The following is a 16,212-nucleotide window of genomic DNA, read 5'->3' as shown; positions in this document are numbered from 1 at the left end:
ACACCTGCCTCAGCCTCCAAAAGTGCTGGGATTACAGGCATGAGTCACCGTGGTGTCTGCTGCAAACAAACTTTAAAAGTGACATGGGCTGGGTGCAGTAGCTCATGCCTGTAATCCCAGCATTTTGGGAGGCTGAGGCAGGTAGATGACAAGGTCAGGAGTTTGAGAACAGCCTGGCCAATAGGGTGAAACCCTTTCTCTACTAAAAATACAAACATTAGCTGGGTGTAATGGTGGGCGCCTGTAGTCTCAGCTACTTGGAAGGCTGAGGCAGGAAAATCGTTTGAACCTGGGAGGTGGAGGTTGCAGTGAGCCGAGATGGTGCCACGACCCTCCAGCCTGGACAACAGAGTGAGACACTGTATTAAAAAAAAGAAAAGAAAAGAAAAGAAAAAAAAGGCGGTAGTATGCACTGCAACTAAACTAGAATTAGAGAGTAAGCCAAAGCATCTCAAGGTATATCGTCAGTTATTAGGCAATAACATGCAATTTCTAAAACCTAACTTAAATGCAGCTTTTAAAGACATTTTAAATGTGTCAGTTTAGTCACATGTATTGAATAAAGCTAGGAAATGGGTATCTCTTGAAAATGGGAGCTCCAGGGAATTAAAAAATGAAAAGTTCCCATTTCCTTTCTGTGTTAACATAGCTAATTATGATCTTTACTTAACATGCATAAGTCAACAGAACAACTCAGTATTTCACCAAATTACAAAGAGGAATTATATTAGAGAAATGAAAGCCAAAAGAGAAACGATCATATAACTAACCTCAGTGAAGTAGTTCTTGCAGTTATTTGAAGTCTGTGGGTTTGAAGTAGGAATTCTGATGGGCATTTGGGGAATATATTTTCTGTTGAGTCCTCTACTAGTAAGATTTCCAACACAAGGTGACTCTGGGTCTCGCCTTGTAGAAAGAGTGCTGAGAAAATGTTTCATCCGCTCTTTCTCCATAAGGAGCTTGGTGCTGATCATTGCTATTTTCTTATTCGATCTGTAAAGACAGCAAAGACAAATGCTTAGTATTTCATTTTTCCTTAAATGATTCTTAATGACTTGCAGTTTTTAAAACGTTGCCCTGAGAGTAAACCAAGGTACCCACTAAACGGTGTTTTCACACCGAAGATGTGTGACAGCATAACTGTTGTAAGCCTAAAGAAGCACCCGTGTTTCTAAGGTAATTTATACTGAACAAGCAGTTCAAACAAAGTAGACAGGGGAGAGAAATGGCTGTCAGTGATGCACGGCTCACCAGGTGAAACTTGCTGCTTTCTAAAATGGCTCCACTTGTGCGATTCTAAAGATTCCATTAGAAATACTTGTATTTAAAGGGTAACTAAGTGGGAAAATGAATATGTTGATTTGTTGGAGTATAAGAACCACTTCACTGGAAATCATTATATCAAAACATCATGTTGTAAAATGAACAAAAAAAAAATCTAGGAATAGTTCTGTTTAGTAAAGAAATTTTAGGTTTCACCCTTGTACATTTCACCCATTATCTGGGAACAATTAAGCATTTGGCACTGAGGAAGAACTCAGAGCAACAGCCCCTGGGGAGAACTAGATGGTGTGGCTTGGAATAAAAAGAACTAAAGCAGCGCTGAAGGCAATTAGCCCCCAGCACTGTGACCAAGGCACTGGAGTGGGGGGTTTGTTCTTTCTGCCTTCCACACAAATCTTCAGGCTGAACAAGGTGTTACTTTTTAACCACTTTGTGAATTACACTTCTTTGAATTCCTTGATAATTATTCCCTATTTCACAAGGATGCCTTTCTGTAACATCTTGAAAATGTTACACAAATAGTCTTTCTTGAGACACCCTCTATTGATAATACTAAAAATCACAATTAAAAACGATTGTGCCCAGAGTAGCAGTACCACTCGACACTTTGGGTGTAGGTTGTGATCTACCAAAGAATAAATTAAACTCATTAATCTTTCTATTTAGGGAAACTCTGACAAGTAATTTTATAACAAGATCGCTTTATGAATTATAAAGCTTCAAAAATACTTAGTGACAAAAACTAACAGATCAGATTAACTACATGAGAGTTTTCAGAGGAAAAAAGTCATACAAAAGCAAAAAAATAAAAATAAAAAATAGAAATGGGACAGACATTATCCTTGACTAATATTTTAAAGGTAAGATTATTTATAACATTATTTTCCAAAATTACATTATCAAATTAGCATTCACTTCGTATTAATCTCCTGAAGACATCTCACTAAAAATTATGTTTTCAAAACAAATTAGTGAGCTTAATTCATTTCCTACAATTGTATGTTTTGACTGACTTTGTTATTTTTTTTGACATGGAATTGTTAGCTTTCAATGCTGCTGCAAAGGCTTCCTTATATTCTTCCAATTCGGTTGTAACCTCTTCATAAGCAGTTTTCATTTCGGAGAATTTACATTCCACATCTTTAAGCATGAGTTCCTTCTTATTTAGTGAAGCCATGTTATCCTTGCTTAACTGCTCCAATTGTTTTTCATGTTGTGCTTGTGTCTAAAATGAATGAAAAGAATACATTTTTAAAACAATTATAACCTAATTACCATATGTTTTTTGCCTTTCATTTTGAGTCAGTGCTTCAAAGAGCAATTTTGAATATGTTAAAAAAAAAAAAAAAAAGAGGCTGGGCCGGGGGCGGTGGCTCAAGCCTGTAATCCCAGCACTTTGGGAGGCTGAGATGGGTGGATCATGAGGTCAGGAGATCGAGACCATCCTGGCTAACACGGTGAAACCCCATCTCTACTAAAAAAATACAAAAAACTAGCCGGGCGAGGTGGTGGGCGCCTGTAGTCCCAGCTACTCGGGAGGCTGAGGCAGGAGAATGGTGTAAACCCGGGAGGTGCAGGTTGCAGTGAGCTGAGATCCGGGCACTGCACCCCAGCCTGGGTGACAGAGCAAGACTCTGTCTCAAAAAAAGAAAAAAAAAAAAAAAAGGCTGGAGCTTAACATATTTATCAGCAATATCAAAAAAACTAATAACTGAATTCAGAATTAAGTCTGATTTATACAAATTTGAAATCATAATTATGTTACTGTTAATGTAATCTGGTCATACAAGAAGTAATAGAATGCATTCATAATTTTAAAAAGTGATCAAAGAACAATGTAGCTTAAGACCAATTTAAAAGTATCACATAATCTCTAAATCACAATTTTTTCTTATGCCAACTGGTCTTAATCATCAAATGACTCCATAGTGAGAATCATTACTCTGAAAGATTGATCTTGTTATAGTAATAATGGAAATTTAAATGTTTAAAAGAAAAAACAGATGCCATTTTTTTCTAGAACTCTACAAAGCAAATTGCTACAAGAGAGGCAGAAGAAACACAATATATACATATCCAAAATACAGTTTGCAGTGAAATAAATGAAAGCACATTACAAATAAACTTACCTGATTTAAAAAACTAACCTGTAAATGGATTTCTTCTAATTTTTCTATTGCCTGCATTGCCTTTTTATCTAGCTCTGATTTATATTCTTGTACTTTGCCAAGTTCTACCATATTGTTTTCCATATGTGTCTTAAGATTTAATATTTGTTCTTTCAATATCTTTTTATCCTCCTCAAGTTTTTCACATTCCTGTTGTACTTTTCTCATAGATAATAACTCCTGTTGAAGAACTTGATTGTCTTTCACCAAACTGACACATTTTGAAGATACAGCCTCCTTCTCTGCCATAAGATCATCAAACTGCATGAATAAAATAATATAGTTTGATATAGACTAAGAATAATCTAATACAAAACCAATAGCAAATTTTGAAAAGTATTTACTTGCAATAAAATGTGATCTGTAACACAGTACATTCTTCAAATGTAAAGCCTTAAATTACTCTGAATTTTAAGAGCAAAGTTAAAGCTACCATGAGTCACAAAAATATATGCTTTACTGTCATCATCTTTCCAGAGAACTTTTGCACTTCATCTGACTTTTATTTTCCTGATAATACATTTCTGTTCCTCCTTCAATGGCACTAAGTGATCTCTCAGTGAAAAGTGTCTAACCCCCTCCCTCATCCTCACTCCCCATAATATGTCAAAACGGTGTCAGACATATCATAGTGGGTGATTTAGGCCAAAGTCAATAAATGGCTCTGGGAATAAGACTTTGAAAATAATTTAATACTCTATACTAGGGATGGTGGCTCATGCCCGTAATCCCAGCACTTTAGGAGGCTGTGGCAGAAAGATCACTGGAGGCCAGGAATTTGAGATCAGCAAGAGCAAAATAGTGATACTCCCATGTCTATATATATGTGTGTGTGTGTGTGTGTGTGTGTGTGTGTGTGTGTGTGTGTATGTGTGTGTGTGTGTATATATATATACTTATTTTTAATTATCTGGGCATGGTGGCTTATGCATGTAGAGCCAACTAGTTGGGAGACTGAGGCAAAAGGATGGCTTGTACCCAGAGTTCAGGGCTGCAGTGAATTATGACCACACCACTGCACTTCTGCCTGGATGACAGACAAAGACCGTATTTCAAAAAGACACAAAATAATGAATCCTGTAAATAAGGATTCAATGCCATAAGCCTTTCCTTAGACTGCAAATGTTTCAGGACAATTTGAATTGCATTTTAAGAAGTCATGATTCTTGGGGTAAAGGCCATAGAATACAGCACCCAGAAATAAATCCACATATTTAAAGCCAACTGATTTTGGACTAAGGTGCCAAGAGCATACATTGGGGAAAGGACAGTCTCTTCAAATGAATGGCACTGGGAAAACTAAATATCCATATGGGGAAGAATGATACTAGCTTCCTCTGTAACATCATATGAAAAAGAAACTCATAATCAATTGAAGACTGAAATGTAAGGCCCCAAATTATCAAACTACTGTAAGTAAATATAGGGAAAATGCTTGAGGACATTAGTCTGCACAAAGATTTTTATGGGTAAGACATCAGAAGCATAGGAAAAAACAAATGATAGACCAATGGTAGTACATTGAGCTAAAGAGCTTCTGGCCAGCAAACAACTGAGTGAAGAGAAAACCTGTAGAGTGGGAGAAAATATTGTCAACTATTCATCTGATAAGGGACTAATATGTAAAATGTACAAGAAACTCAAACAACTTGACTATTAAAAAAAAATCTGAGTTCAAAATCGAACAAAATATCTAACTATACTTGTTTTTAGAAAAAAGAACTATAAATAGCCAACAAATAAATTTTAAAATGTTCAGTATCACTAATCCTCAGGGAAATATAAATCAAATCTACAATGTGATATAATCTTGCTTCAATTTGAATACATTGCTGTCATTGAAAAGATAGAAAAATAACAAATGCTGGTGAGGCTCCGGAGAACAGGAAACTCTTACATGCTGTTGGTGGGAAGGTAAATTAGTGCAGCCGCTACAGAAAACAACACGAGTTTTTCTCAAAAATCTAATAATGGGACTGCCCAGGGACCCAGCAACCCCACTACTGGGTATTCAGGCAACAGAAAAGAAAACAATAGATCACAAGGATACCTGTCCTCACATGTTTATTGTAGCACTATTCACAACAGCTAATGTATCAAATCAACCTATATGTCCACCACCAAATGAATGGACAAAATCCTGTGGTACACATACACAATGGAATACTATTCACCATACAAAGGAATTAAACCCTGTTATTTGTGGCCACGTGGATCAGTCTGAGGGATGTTATGTTAAGTGCAGATAAATACTGCACATTGTCACTCATGTGTGGGAGCTGAAGAAAAACTGAGGGCTGGGTAACATGGCTGATGCCTGTTATTTCTTAGCACTTTAAAAGACCAAGGCAGGAAAATCACTTGAGGCCAAAAGTTCCAGTGCACCCTGGACAACATAGGGAGACATCTCTACAAAGTCAAAAATCAGACAGGTGCAGTGCTGCATGCCCATAATCCCAGCTGCTCAGGAGGCTGAGGTGTGAGGATCGTGTGAGCCCAAGAGTTTGAGGCTACAGTGAACTATGATCAAACCACTGTCTCCAATCTGGATGACTACAGTTGCCCAGAGCCCAGACTACACTAGAAAAGTCCTGTCTCTTAACAACAACAAAAAAGCTCACAGAAGTAGGAGAGGGGAGGCTGGTTAATGGATAGAGAATTACAGTTAGATAAGAGGAATGAGTTCCGGTGTTCTGTGGTATTGTGGGGTGAATATGGCTATGATTTATAGTATGTTTTTTAAAAGCCAGAAGATTTTGAATGTTCATAATTCAAAGAAATGAAAAATGACTGAAGTAGTAAATGTGCTAGTTAGCTTGATCATTACACACTATGTACATGTATCAAAATGTCACTCTATGGCCATAATTATGTGTGTGTGTGTATATGTATATATATATATGTCAATTAGAACAGAAGTGAGGCTATATTCATCCCATTTAAAAACAGAATATGGGCCAACCTTATTGACTTCCTTCTAATGAATAGAATGCAGTAAAAGGGATGCCATGTGGCTTCCCTATCTCAGACTGCTTTCCCTTCGAACTCAGCCCCCAGAGATTGTGAGAGAGATCAGGCCACAAAGACAGCCTGGCAGTGCCAGGGTCAGTGTTCATGCTGCCTGCCCCAACCAAGGTTCCAGCCAATGGCCAGTATCAGCCATCAAACACGTGGGTGAGCAAAGCTTCAGATGATTCCATTTCCCCAAATGATCAGCTGTTCCTAGAGAAGCTGAGGGGAGCAGAGACAAGCTCTCCTGGCCAAGCTTTTTCCAAACCACAGGTTCATGAACAAACGAAATGTTTTTCTTGTAAGTCACAAAACTCTGGGTAATTGTTAGAAAAATAAAGGACAGGAAACATAACTTGTGTAGCAGAAAAGAGTCTCCTTTAAAGTAGGATCTAATAAATGTTGAGATTTATTCACTGATGGCAAACATTACTGAGAAGCAGCAGATAACCAGGAGAGAGACATAAGCTGCTGAGGAGGAACTTTTCCTAAAACCCCCTTCAATTATGAGCTCTGATAACAAGGCCAGGGTGTCTCCTTACAATTTCCCCTCAAGTTAGGAGACCAGACTGGGAAGCAAGAAGACATATGATTTGAGAAACAACTAGAAATACTTGGTTACATAACCAAAATCAGACATTTACCTGATTTCAATGAACTAAAATTCTAAAAGAAGAAGCTTTGAGTATTTATTAATCGATCTAGTGTTCAATTTTCATTTTCCTTTTCTCAGTGAGGAAATAAGGAGAACATTATGGAATGATTTTTAGTCTTCAAAGAAGTAAAATAAACAGCACGCTTTGAGTGCTAAGACATCAAATGCAATTTCTCCTTCACCTTACTTCAAGCTTGTTTGTATGGAGAAGTTAAGACCATCCCATCTCTATGTTATGCCACAATGTGTCTCTATAGCACACTCTGAAATTTCAAAGGTCAAAATACTAATCTACTATGTGTCTCTCATAAACTGCCTGAACATTACCTGATTTTGAAGTGCTGCACTCCCAAGACTTTTTCTTGGAATGAATTAAACTTTATATTCCAAGAATCGTCTACTGAGCTAGAAAGCAGAGCTGTGCATCTCTGGTTCAGCAAAAGGAGGTCAATACAGGGAACTGTGGTTTCTGAGAATGCAAGATTGGCACCAAGAAAAGTATTAGCCACAATGCTACCCGAGAGAACCAGCTACCAGGTGGAAAGAGGATCTGCGAACTGAAAGATGATGACTTCACTTGATTTCCACTGAGGAAAGCTGGCAGCTCAGACTTAACTTCTCCTTCCTGGATGGTAGACAGCTATGGAAGATTCTATGAAGTACAATGAATTAGCAAAACATAATGCACTAAATATTAGACCACGTCAGCATATCCTGTGATCAAAACTTTCCGCAAATATAACTATAGAGTGGGGCAATGGAAAAGAGACTAAAGGTTGGAATGGAGAAAAAAAGAAATCAAGTGTGTCTTGTAAGCCTGACTTCCCATCATGTCTTAGAGTAAGTAAGGTATAAGCTGGCCAGAGACATCTTCGAGACACAAAAAGTGAAGTTAAAGATATTCCACTACATTTAATTTTTATTATGACATAAGACATCTGGTAATATGCAATATGATGGGAAAAAACTCCTCATTAAATTTGATTTGGCCTTGGCATAATAATAGACATAAACAAGCTAAGAGTTGATAATCTAAAAATAAACTTGCACATTTACAGTCAATTGATTTTATACAAGGTTAACAAAAGAACAGATGGGAAAAGAATAGTCTTTTCAACAAATGGTGCTGGGAAAACTGGGTATCCATATGCAAAAAATAAATAAAGCTGGACCAGATATCTTATTTAAAAATTAACTCAAAACAGTTAACTGTAACAGCTAAAACTATAAAACCCTCAGAAGAAAACCCTGGCATAAATCTTTGTGACTGCATTTCGCAGTGTTTTCTTAGCTATGACTCCAAAGGAAAAATGGATTCAATGGACTTCAAAATTGAAAACTGCTGTGCCTGAGAAGACAGTATCAAGAAGTGAAAAGGTAAGACACTGAGTAGAAGAAAGTATTTGAGAAGCATATATCTGATAAGGGACTTACATATATAGGACATATAAAGAATGTCTGCCATTCATAAACAACAAGATAACCCAATTTTAAAAATGGGCAAAGATTTTGAATAGATATTTCTGCAATGTTATGTGCAGATAAGGGAACCTGGACTTGTCTTGCCTGGACATGCCGGCAGAGGACTGGAGGCCTACAAGCACTGGCGGGATGGGGAGGAGTCACCAGGAATTCCCGCCTTATGCAGGGGAGGAGCCTGACCACTTCAGCTCATGTGCTCCTGGTATTCAATTGTGAGGTGGAAACCTGTTTGCAGGACCCCTCTCTTTGCTGAGCACTTTCCTTTCACTTAATAAATTCTGTCCTCCTCACCCTTCAATGTGTCTTCGTGCTTAATTTTTCCTGGTCATGACAGAAGAACCCAGATTTAGCTGAACTAAGGAGCAAAAACTCTGCATCAATACCTGCTACAGCACAGATGCAGCATGAAAAATTATGCTAAGTGAAATAAGCCAGTCACTGTAGACCGCTTGCTTTTTATTTCAGAGGCTTATAGGCAAATCTATACAAAGAAGGTGGGTGGTTCCCTAGGGCTGAGGGAGGAAGGGGAAACTAGTGAAGATGGCTAAATAATGTGGGGTTTGTTTTTAGGGTGATGAAAATGTTCTAAAATTGATTGTAACGAGGACTGCAGAACTCTCTCAAAATATGAAAGTGAATGAATTGTATATTATAATTAGTGAATTGCATGGTGTGCTCATTATTTCTCAATAAACCTGTTATCCTCCACCCCTAATTAATTTGGTACTAGTGATTTTGGTACTAGTGATCTGGAGACAGATGTTGCTTGGTTTCAGATCACTGGCCAGAGGTCAAGGCCTAAGAGAATCAACAGCATGTCCTTTTTATAGAAAAAAGGATTTATGTTTTGAAAACTATTCTTTTCATTAGTATCAACTCAGTAAAATTAAATGAAAAATCTTTCTTTCACTGCTTAAAGCACTGAGAGATTTATATTGAGGAATAAGACCTTGTTTTCTTTGGCTCCAATTTCTATCCACAGGGTCTGGGAATCACACACTTCAAACTATAAAATCTCATCAGATGGGTTTTATTGACTCTTATAATGTGGCTCACTTTCTAACCCGATTCCGGTCCAGCATCACAGAGAGAAGAAGCTGAAGGAAATCAAAATATTTAACCCCTAAATATATTTTTTGACATATTTTGAAATGGCCACTGCAGGGCCAAGAGATTGAAATGGCCCTCATTAATGTAGCCCAATCTCTCCCCTTCTAGGTCTTCCCAGTTCTGGGGAAGATTAACTAAGAGCCTGATGCACTTAAAATCTGAAAAGATATATTTATCCTCTATTTTCTCAACATATTTTGGCAGAATTTGTGTTTTTTCATTATTAATATTTTCCCAAATTATGTGATTTTTAATCCCAAAACCGATTTAAAATTACCGTATGTTGGAATGTAAATTACTCTATTATAAAGATACATGCATTTGTATGTTCACTGCAGCACCGTTCACAACAGTAAAGACATGGAATCAACCCAGATGTCCATCAGCGATAGACGTGATGAAGAAAATGTGGTATATATACACCATGGAATACTATGGAGCCATACAAACGAATGAGGTCATGCTCTTTGCAGGGACATGGATGAACTTGAAGCTGTTATCCTCTGCAAACTAATGCAGGAACACAAAACGAAACACTGCATCTTCTCACTTTTAAGTGGGAACTGAACAATGAGAACACACGGACTTGGGGAGGGAAACAACAAACACTGGGGCCTGTTGGGGTCAGGAGGGAGAGCATCAAGATCAATAGCTAATGCCTGCGGGGCTTAATATCTAGGTGATGGATTGATAGGTGCAGCAAACCACCATGGCATGGCACATGTTTACCTATGTAACACACCTGCATGCCTTGCTCAGGTAATCTAGACCTTAAGATAAAATAATTTTTTTAAAAGAAATTACCTTATGGTTTAGCTTCTTAATCAGAATATCCATTTTCAGTTTATCTGTTTTTAAGTCTCCATGGAAACCAAAGTCTTCATTTCCAAATACATATAACATATTTATTGTCCTTTCCAGGAGTTTCTTATATCTGCAAAAATGTACATAGTTAGTAAGTCAAGTATTTTTAAGAGTAACTATTTAATAATTGTTTAAAAAGATGTTATGTTATGGCATATCAAAGAAACAAATCTATAAGCTATGATCCTTTCAGTTTCAACTGAATATAGTTTGGAAGCATTCTATATGAAATTACAATCTTAGATAAATAATATGAAGAATAATTTAGGGCATATATAGCAGGTAAAGTGATATTATAACCATACATTTTGTTTTGTTTTGTTTTGAGATGGAATTTCACTCTTGTTGCCCAGGGCGACGTGCAATGGTGTGATCTCGGCTCACTGCAACCTCTGCCTCCTGGATTCAAGTGATTCACCTGTCTCAGCCTCCCAAGTAACTGGGATCACAGCCGTGTACTACCACGCCTGGTTCATTTTGTATTTTTAGTAGAGATGGGGTTTCGCTGGTCAGACTGGTCTTGAACTCCTGACCTCTAATGATCTACCCACCTTGGCCTCCCAAAGTGCTGGGATTACAAGTGTGAGCCACCACACCTGGCCTAACTACACTTCTTGTAAATAAACTATTCATATCCATGTTGGTATGCTAAGTAAAATAACCTATTACTAAATATAAGCCATAACCCAGAGATGAGTAACCAAGATAAAAAAGTAAAACACATATGTTTGAAAAAGACACAAAAATACATTTTGACACCCATTGACCGCAGTCTATAAGAAGAGAAAAAAGTACACACAAAAAGCATCAAGGAGATCATTCAATGTAGAAAAAGAGAAGAAAACATCTTTAGTATCTGAGTTGAGGAGAAAAAGGAAACAGGCCGTTTTAGAAAAAGGGAAAGGGGTAGAGAGATGTGTGATGATTTAAAGACTTTGAAGAAGAGATCTAGAGATCTTTGCTGACATGATGTCAACAAAATGAAAGAGATACAAAACCATGTAGAGAAAGGCAATGTCAGAAAAATGTCGATTAGATTCAAAAACAAACAAGTGCTCAGTAAATAAATAGAGAAGTAGCTGTGTTCAGGGCTTCAAAGACACATTCCATTAAAAAAAAAAAGTGATCAAAACGTGAATGCTCATTTTACTTTTTCTTTAGGTTTTACATATATTTATATATATATGAAATTTATTTATGTAAAACAGAAGTTTTATAACATGTATACTTCATGTATACAACGGAGGTACCGTGTAAAATGAGTAAACTTCCAATATGTTTTATATCTAAAAGAAAAAGAAAGAAGCAGCAACAAAATATAAGCTACATATCAAGGTAAATTTTGATGTTAAAGAATGACACAAATAGGTCTTTAAAGAATTTGAAAGCAGCAGAGGATACTACAAAGGGAAGAAAAAATGACCACAGACAGCAAAAATATCTTCAGAAATCAAAATTCAAGCTAGATAATGAAGAGTGTACTTGACATTACTTGTCCAAGGCTTTGTCATTGTTTTCAAAACCATTAAAGAGTAAGTGGCCAGGCGCGGTGGCTCACATCACTTTGGGAGGCTGCAGAGGGCAGATCACGAGCTCAGGAGTTCGAGACCAGCCTGACCAACTTGGAAAAACCCTGTCTCTACTAAAAATACAAAAATTAGCCAGGCATGGTGACACACACCTGTAAATCCCAGCAACTCAGGAGACTGAGGCAGGACAATTGCTTGGAGGCATAGGTTACAGTGAGCCAAGATCGGGCCTTTACACTCCAGCCTGGGAGACAGAGCCAGACTCTGTTCTCCACCAAAAAAATAATAATAATAAAATAAAATAAGTATAATATTTTGGCTTCAAAAAACTTTCACCTTGCCCCAGCAGCTCAGCTGACTCCCGCCCCCATGACGCAGATGCCTATAAAGTTGTGTTGTGAGCTTGTAAAATACATTTCAAAATAGAATTCGTTTAATTATGAAAATACAGACATAACATGAATTTGTATCTAGGTTTTAGTCAAGTAAAATTAGATTTAAATCAATTAATAAATGGTTAACATGTTCTACAATAGGAAAACCTTACCCAGTTGCCTCTTGTTCTAATTCATGATTTTTCTTTCTTACTCGATTCACATTACATTCCAGTGATGATATTAACTCAACAAGTTTTCTTAATTCTTCCTTTTTTTCTTCAGTCTTAAAAAAAAAATGTTTAAAATTATTTTTGTAAAATCTAGAGACCCTCTTTTATCTCAAATATTTTTCTCATAAGTGGATGAGTAATACTTATTTAGGCAGGTGTATAAAGTGCATTTTATAAACCCGATGCCAGGAAGGGCAGATTTCAAAAATAGTAATTTTTCTTAATACTGCTAAAAATGATTCATACTTTCATCATTATCTTTTCTGAAATTTAAACTGCCAAAAATCTTTGTTACAAATGAGGGTTTTTACACATAAAATACTAAGGGTTAGTAAAAAAAAAAAAAAAAAGTAGTAGTTATATATTTACATTTAGTTTTTAAAGATACTCTAGAAACATTGTCATTGATATTTAAGATATTCCAAGTTTTCTTAAATTATGTCTTACTAACACGATTTTTAGAAAACTCTTATCTAGTTCCTGTTACATTTTTGATCCTCATCTATCTTCAGGCTGAGATAAATACTGTCATTCTAAGTATTCACCCATAGGTTTCAGTTTTTCTCTTTCTCTTAACCACTTCTCTTTAAATAAAGTTTATTTTTTCTATAATAAACAAAAGCACAACTTTTGTCTACTTTTTGTGGCTTTTCTATTACCCTGTTTCTCCCCTTCCATTGGACTCTATGACACATGGTCTCATCCAGAAATCTATTTTTCATCACTTACTGTGTTTTTTATACTGAAATCTGATTTTTAATAATTCCAATAAAAAACTCCAAGGGTCGTCAAGGACTTTACTCCGCTTTACTCAGCAGCAACTGCGAGCGGTGACCAAATGCTCCCTCTGCTCCTCTGACCCCACTTCATTTCTAAATGCAGCAACCTGTGTTGTTCAGCTCTACTCCTTTTTGGTTTTTGTTCTGTTTAGTTTTTGTTTTTTGTTTTGAGATGGACTCTCCCACTGTCACCCAGGCTGGAGTGCAGTGGCATGATCTTGGCTGACTGCAGCCTCCACCTCCTGGGTTCAAGTGATTCTCCTGCCTCAGCCTCCCAAGTAGCTAGGATTACAGGCATGTGCTACCATACCTGGCTAATTTTTTGTATTTTTAGTAGACACGGGATTTCACTATGTTGGCTAGACTGGTCTTGAACTCCTGACCTCATGATCTGCCTGCCTTGACCTCCCAAAGTGCTGCGATTAAAGGCATGAGACACCACACCCGGATGCTATTTCACTTTTTAAATTCTCTCGGGACTCTGAAAAACCTCAAAACTTTGACCTAGATTCCCTAATCTACATTTCCAGCTCTGACCTTTCTCTTGAGGCCTCTTCCTTCTAGTACACATATTTTGACCATATTCTCAACCACACACTCATACGTTGCTACTTGGTGCAGATGACTTTTGTAGATAGTGAATCTTGTCTGTTTTACATTGGTTCTTATTGATGCTACTTTGAGAATACTGTTATTTTCTAATCTCAAAGAGGGACTATCTCACTGTGACGATACTGACCAGTATACTTTGTCCTTTTTTTCTTTCTTTCTTCTTTTTTGGACCAGTATACACTGTTTTTCTTTGTTTTTCATTTTTTGTTGATATGAAGTCACACTGTGTCATCCAGGCTGGAGTGCAGTGGTGCCATCTTGGCTTTCTGCAACTTCCACCTCCTGAGTCCAAGTGATTCTCCTGCCTCAGCCTCCCAAGCAGCTGGGACTACAGGTGCACACCACCACACCTGGCTGATTTTTGTATTTTCAGTAGAGACAGGGTTTCACCATGTTGGCCAGGCTGTTTTTGAACTCTTGACCTCAGATAACCCACCCACCTTAGCCTCCCAAAGTGTTGGGATTACAGACATGAACCATGGCACCCAGTCCTTGTTTTCTTTTATAACGAAAACTTTCCCATGAGAATCAGATTATCAATTGTTTGCCTTTGTTTTCTTTTAAAGAATTTCCTTTTCCATAGAGATGTGGCATGATGAAAGTCTTGTTCTAAAGTTTCTTTCAGGGGGACACTCAACTATATCATTGGCAGCTCCAGTCAAGTAGAGGTGTCCCTGCTTCCCAATTGAGATTCCTCATCTCAAAATGGTATCCACCAAATGTCTTAATCCAGGTAGTCTCTTGCTTAGAAATTCATGAAATAAGAACCTTCCTGAGAAGTTAGAGGCTATTGATGGAAATGGTTTAAAGCTGCCCCTTATTACATGTTTTACACTCAAGGCAGACATCAAGTGGCTAATAATTCTATGCCTGATGTCTAACTCAATTCTATGGGAATCTATACAGAACGTTTTACTTATGAGATAGTCTCGCTCTGTTACCCAGGCTGGAGTGCAGAGGCTTGATCACCACTCACTGCAGTCCCAATATTCCAAGTTCAAGTGACCCTCCTACCACAGCCTCCCATTGTAGCTGGGACTACAGGCATGCACCACCATGCCTCAGTAAGTGTTTAAAATTTTTTTTTTTGAGACAGGGTCTCACTATATTGCTCTGGCTGGTCTCAAACTCCTGGGCTCAAGCGATCCTCCTGCCTCAGCCTTCTAAAATGCTAGGATTACTGGCATGAGTCACCTCCCCCAACCAGGTGTTTAACTGGGGACTAACATGAAGCCCTTAGAAGAGCACGTGGAACATAGTGAGCTACATAAAATATTTGCTATTAGTATAATAATTCTATCTGTATATCTTAACAAAATTGTGTATGTTAGGCAGGTGGCATGCCAATGGAACTAGTCTCCTATAGCTGCACTCAATCATTCTTCTCACCACTGAGAGCTGCAGCAAATGGGGGGCATAAAATTTATAACTGACTTTTCTATCTGTGTGACTCAGTAGGCAATGACTATGTATGTACTACAATGTAAATAGCGCCTCCTGGATTGAATAGTATGTAACTGACATGACCAGCAGAGACAGGCTAAAGACACTGAGCTGGAAAACTCTAGGCTCTATTGCCAAATCGAGGTTCCTGAATCAGTTCCCTCTGAGCAACTGTTGCTGTGGTGCTGCCTTCACTAGCCGTCTGCTGAGCACTCAGATTGAGGGGCTGTGCTATCGTTCCTCAGACAAGCTGCAGCCAGAACTGTTCAGCTGACAAACTGGTAGCAGTCCAGAAATACAGTTCTGGCTGCGGAGTGAAAAAAGGCCAATTTAGATTCCTTTTCATAGTGAGAAAAACATAAACATGGATTTGAACGATTCTCTTCTATTAGACTCATTGGTTTAGATTTGATATTTAATTGCTAAAAATACATTTAGAATATAAACCTTACTGTGTCAAAGTCTCAAAGAAGAAATAATTGGTGTGGTATAAAGTACTTCATTGTATGCTAAAATCTTCTAAGCTAAAATGTTTTCAATTTATGCAAGGATAGGTGGCATACATATTATATATTATTCCCCCATTAAGCACATTTATAATGAGACAAAATTATCTTCCTTAAAAAAGCCATGTAAAATTAAGGACTAAGTTTTTCTGCACAGACTAGAC

At 37.5% G+C, this 16,212-nt stretch overlaps 1 protein-coding gene across 1 annotated transcript; it reads right to left on the bottom strand.

Annotated features, from left to right (window-relative positions):
* Positions 1-619: 619 nt before the first annotated feature.
* LOC135965559 (ankyrin repeat domain-containing protein 18B-like) lies at positions 620-14,471 on the bottom strand. The gene is made up of 6 exons (XM_065522605.2): positions 14,227-14,471; positions 12,649-12,761; positions 10,513-10,642; positions 3,432-3,713; positions 2,298-2,509; positions 620-993 (listed from the first exon to the last, which is right to left on the bottom strand). Exons 1-6 carry the CDS (start codon positions 14,329-14,331, stop codon positions 723-725), a joined length of 1,113 nt encoding a protein of 370 aa, XP_065378677.1. The 5' UTR covers positions 14,332-14,471; the 3' UTR covers positions 620-722.
* Between the last annotated feature and the right edge of the window lie 1,741 nt (positions 14,472-16,212).

This window comes from Macaca fascicularis, chromosome 10 (genome assembly GCF_037993035.2).
Source record: "Macaca fascicularis isolate 582-1 chromosome 10, T2T-MFA8v1.1".
NCBI classification, from domain to species: Eukaryota; Metazoa; Chordata; class Mammalia; order Primates; family Cercopithecidae; genus Macaca; species Macaca fascicularis.
This window is presented reverse-complemented; position numbering and strand designations above follow the sequence as displayed.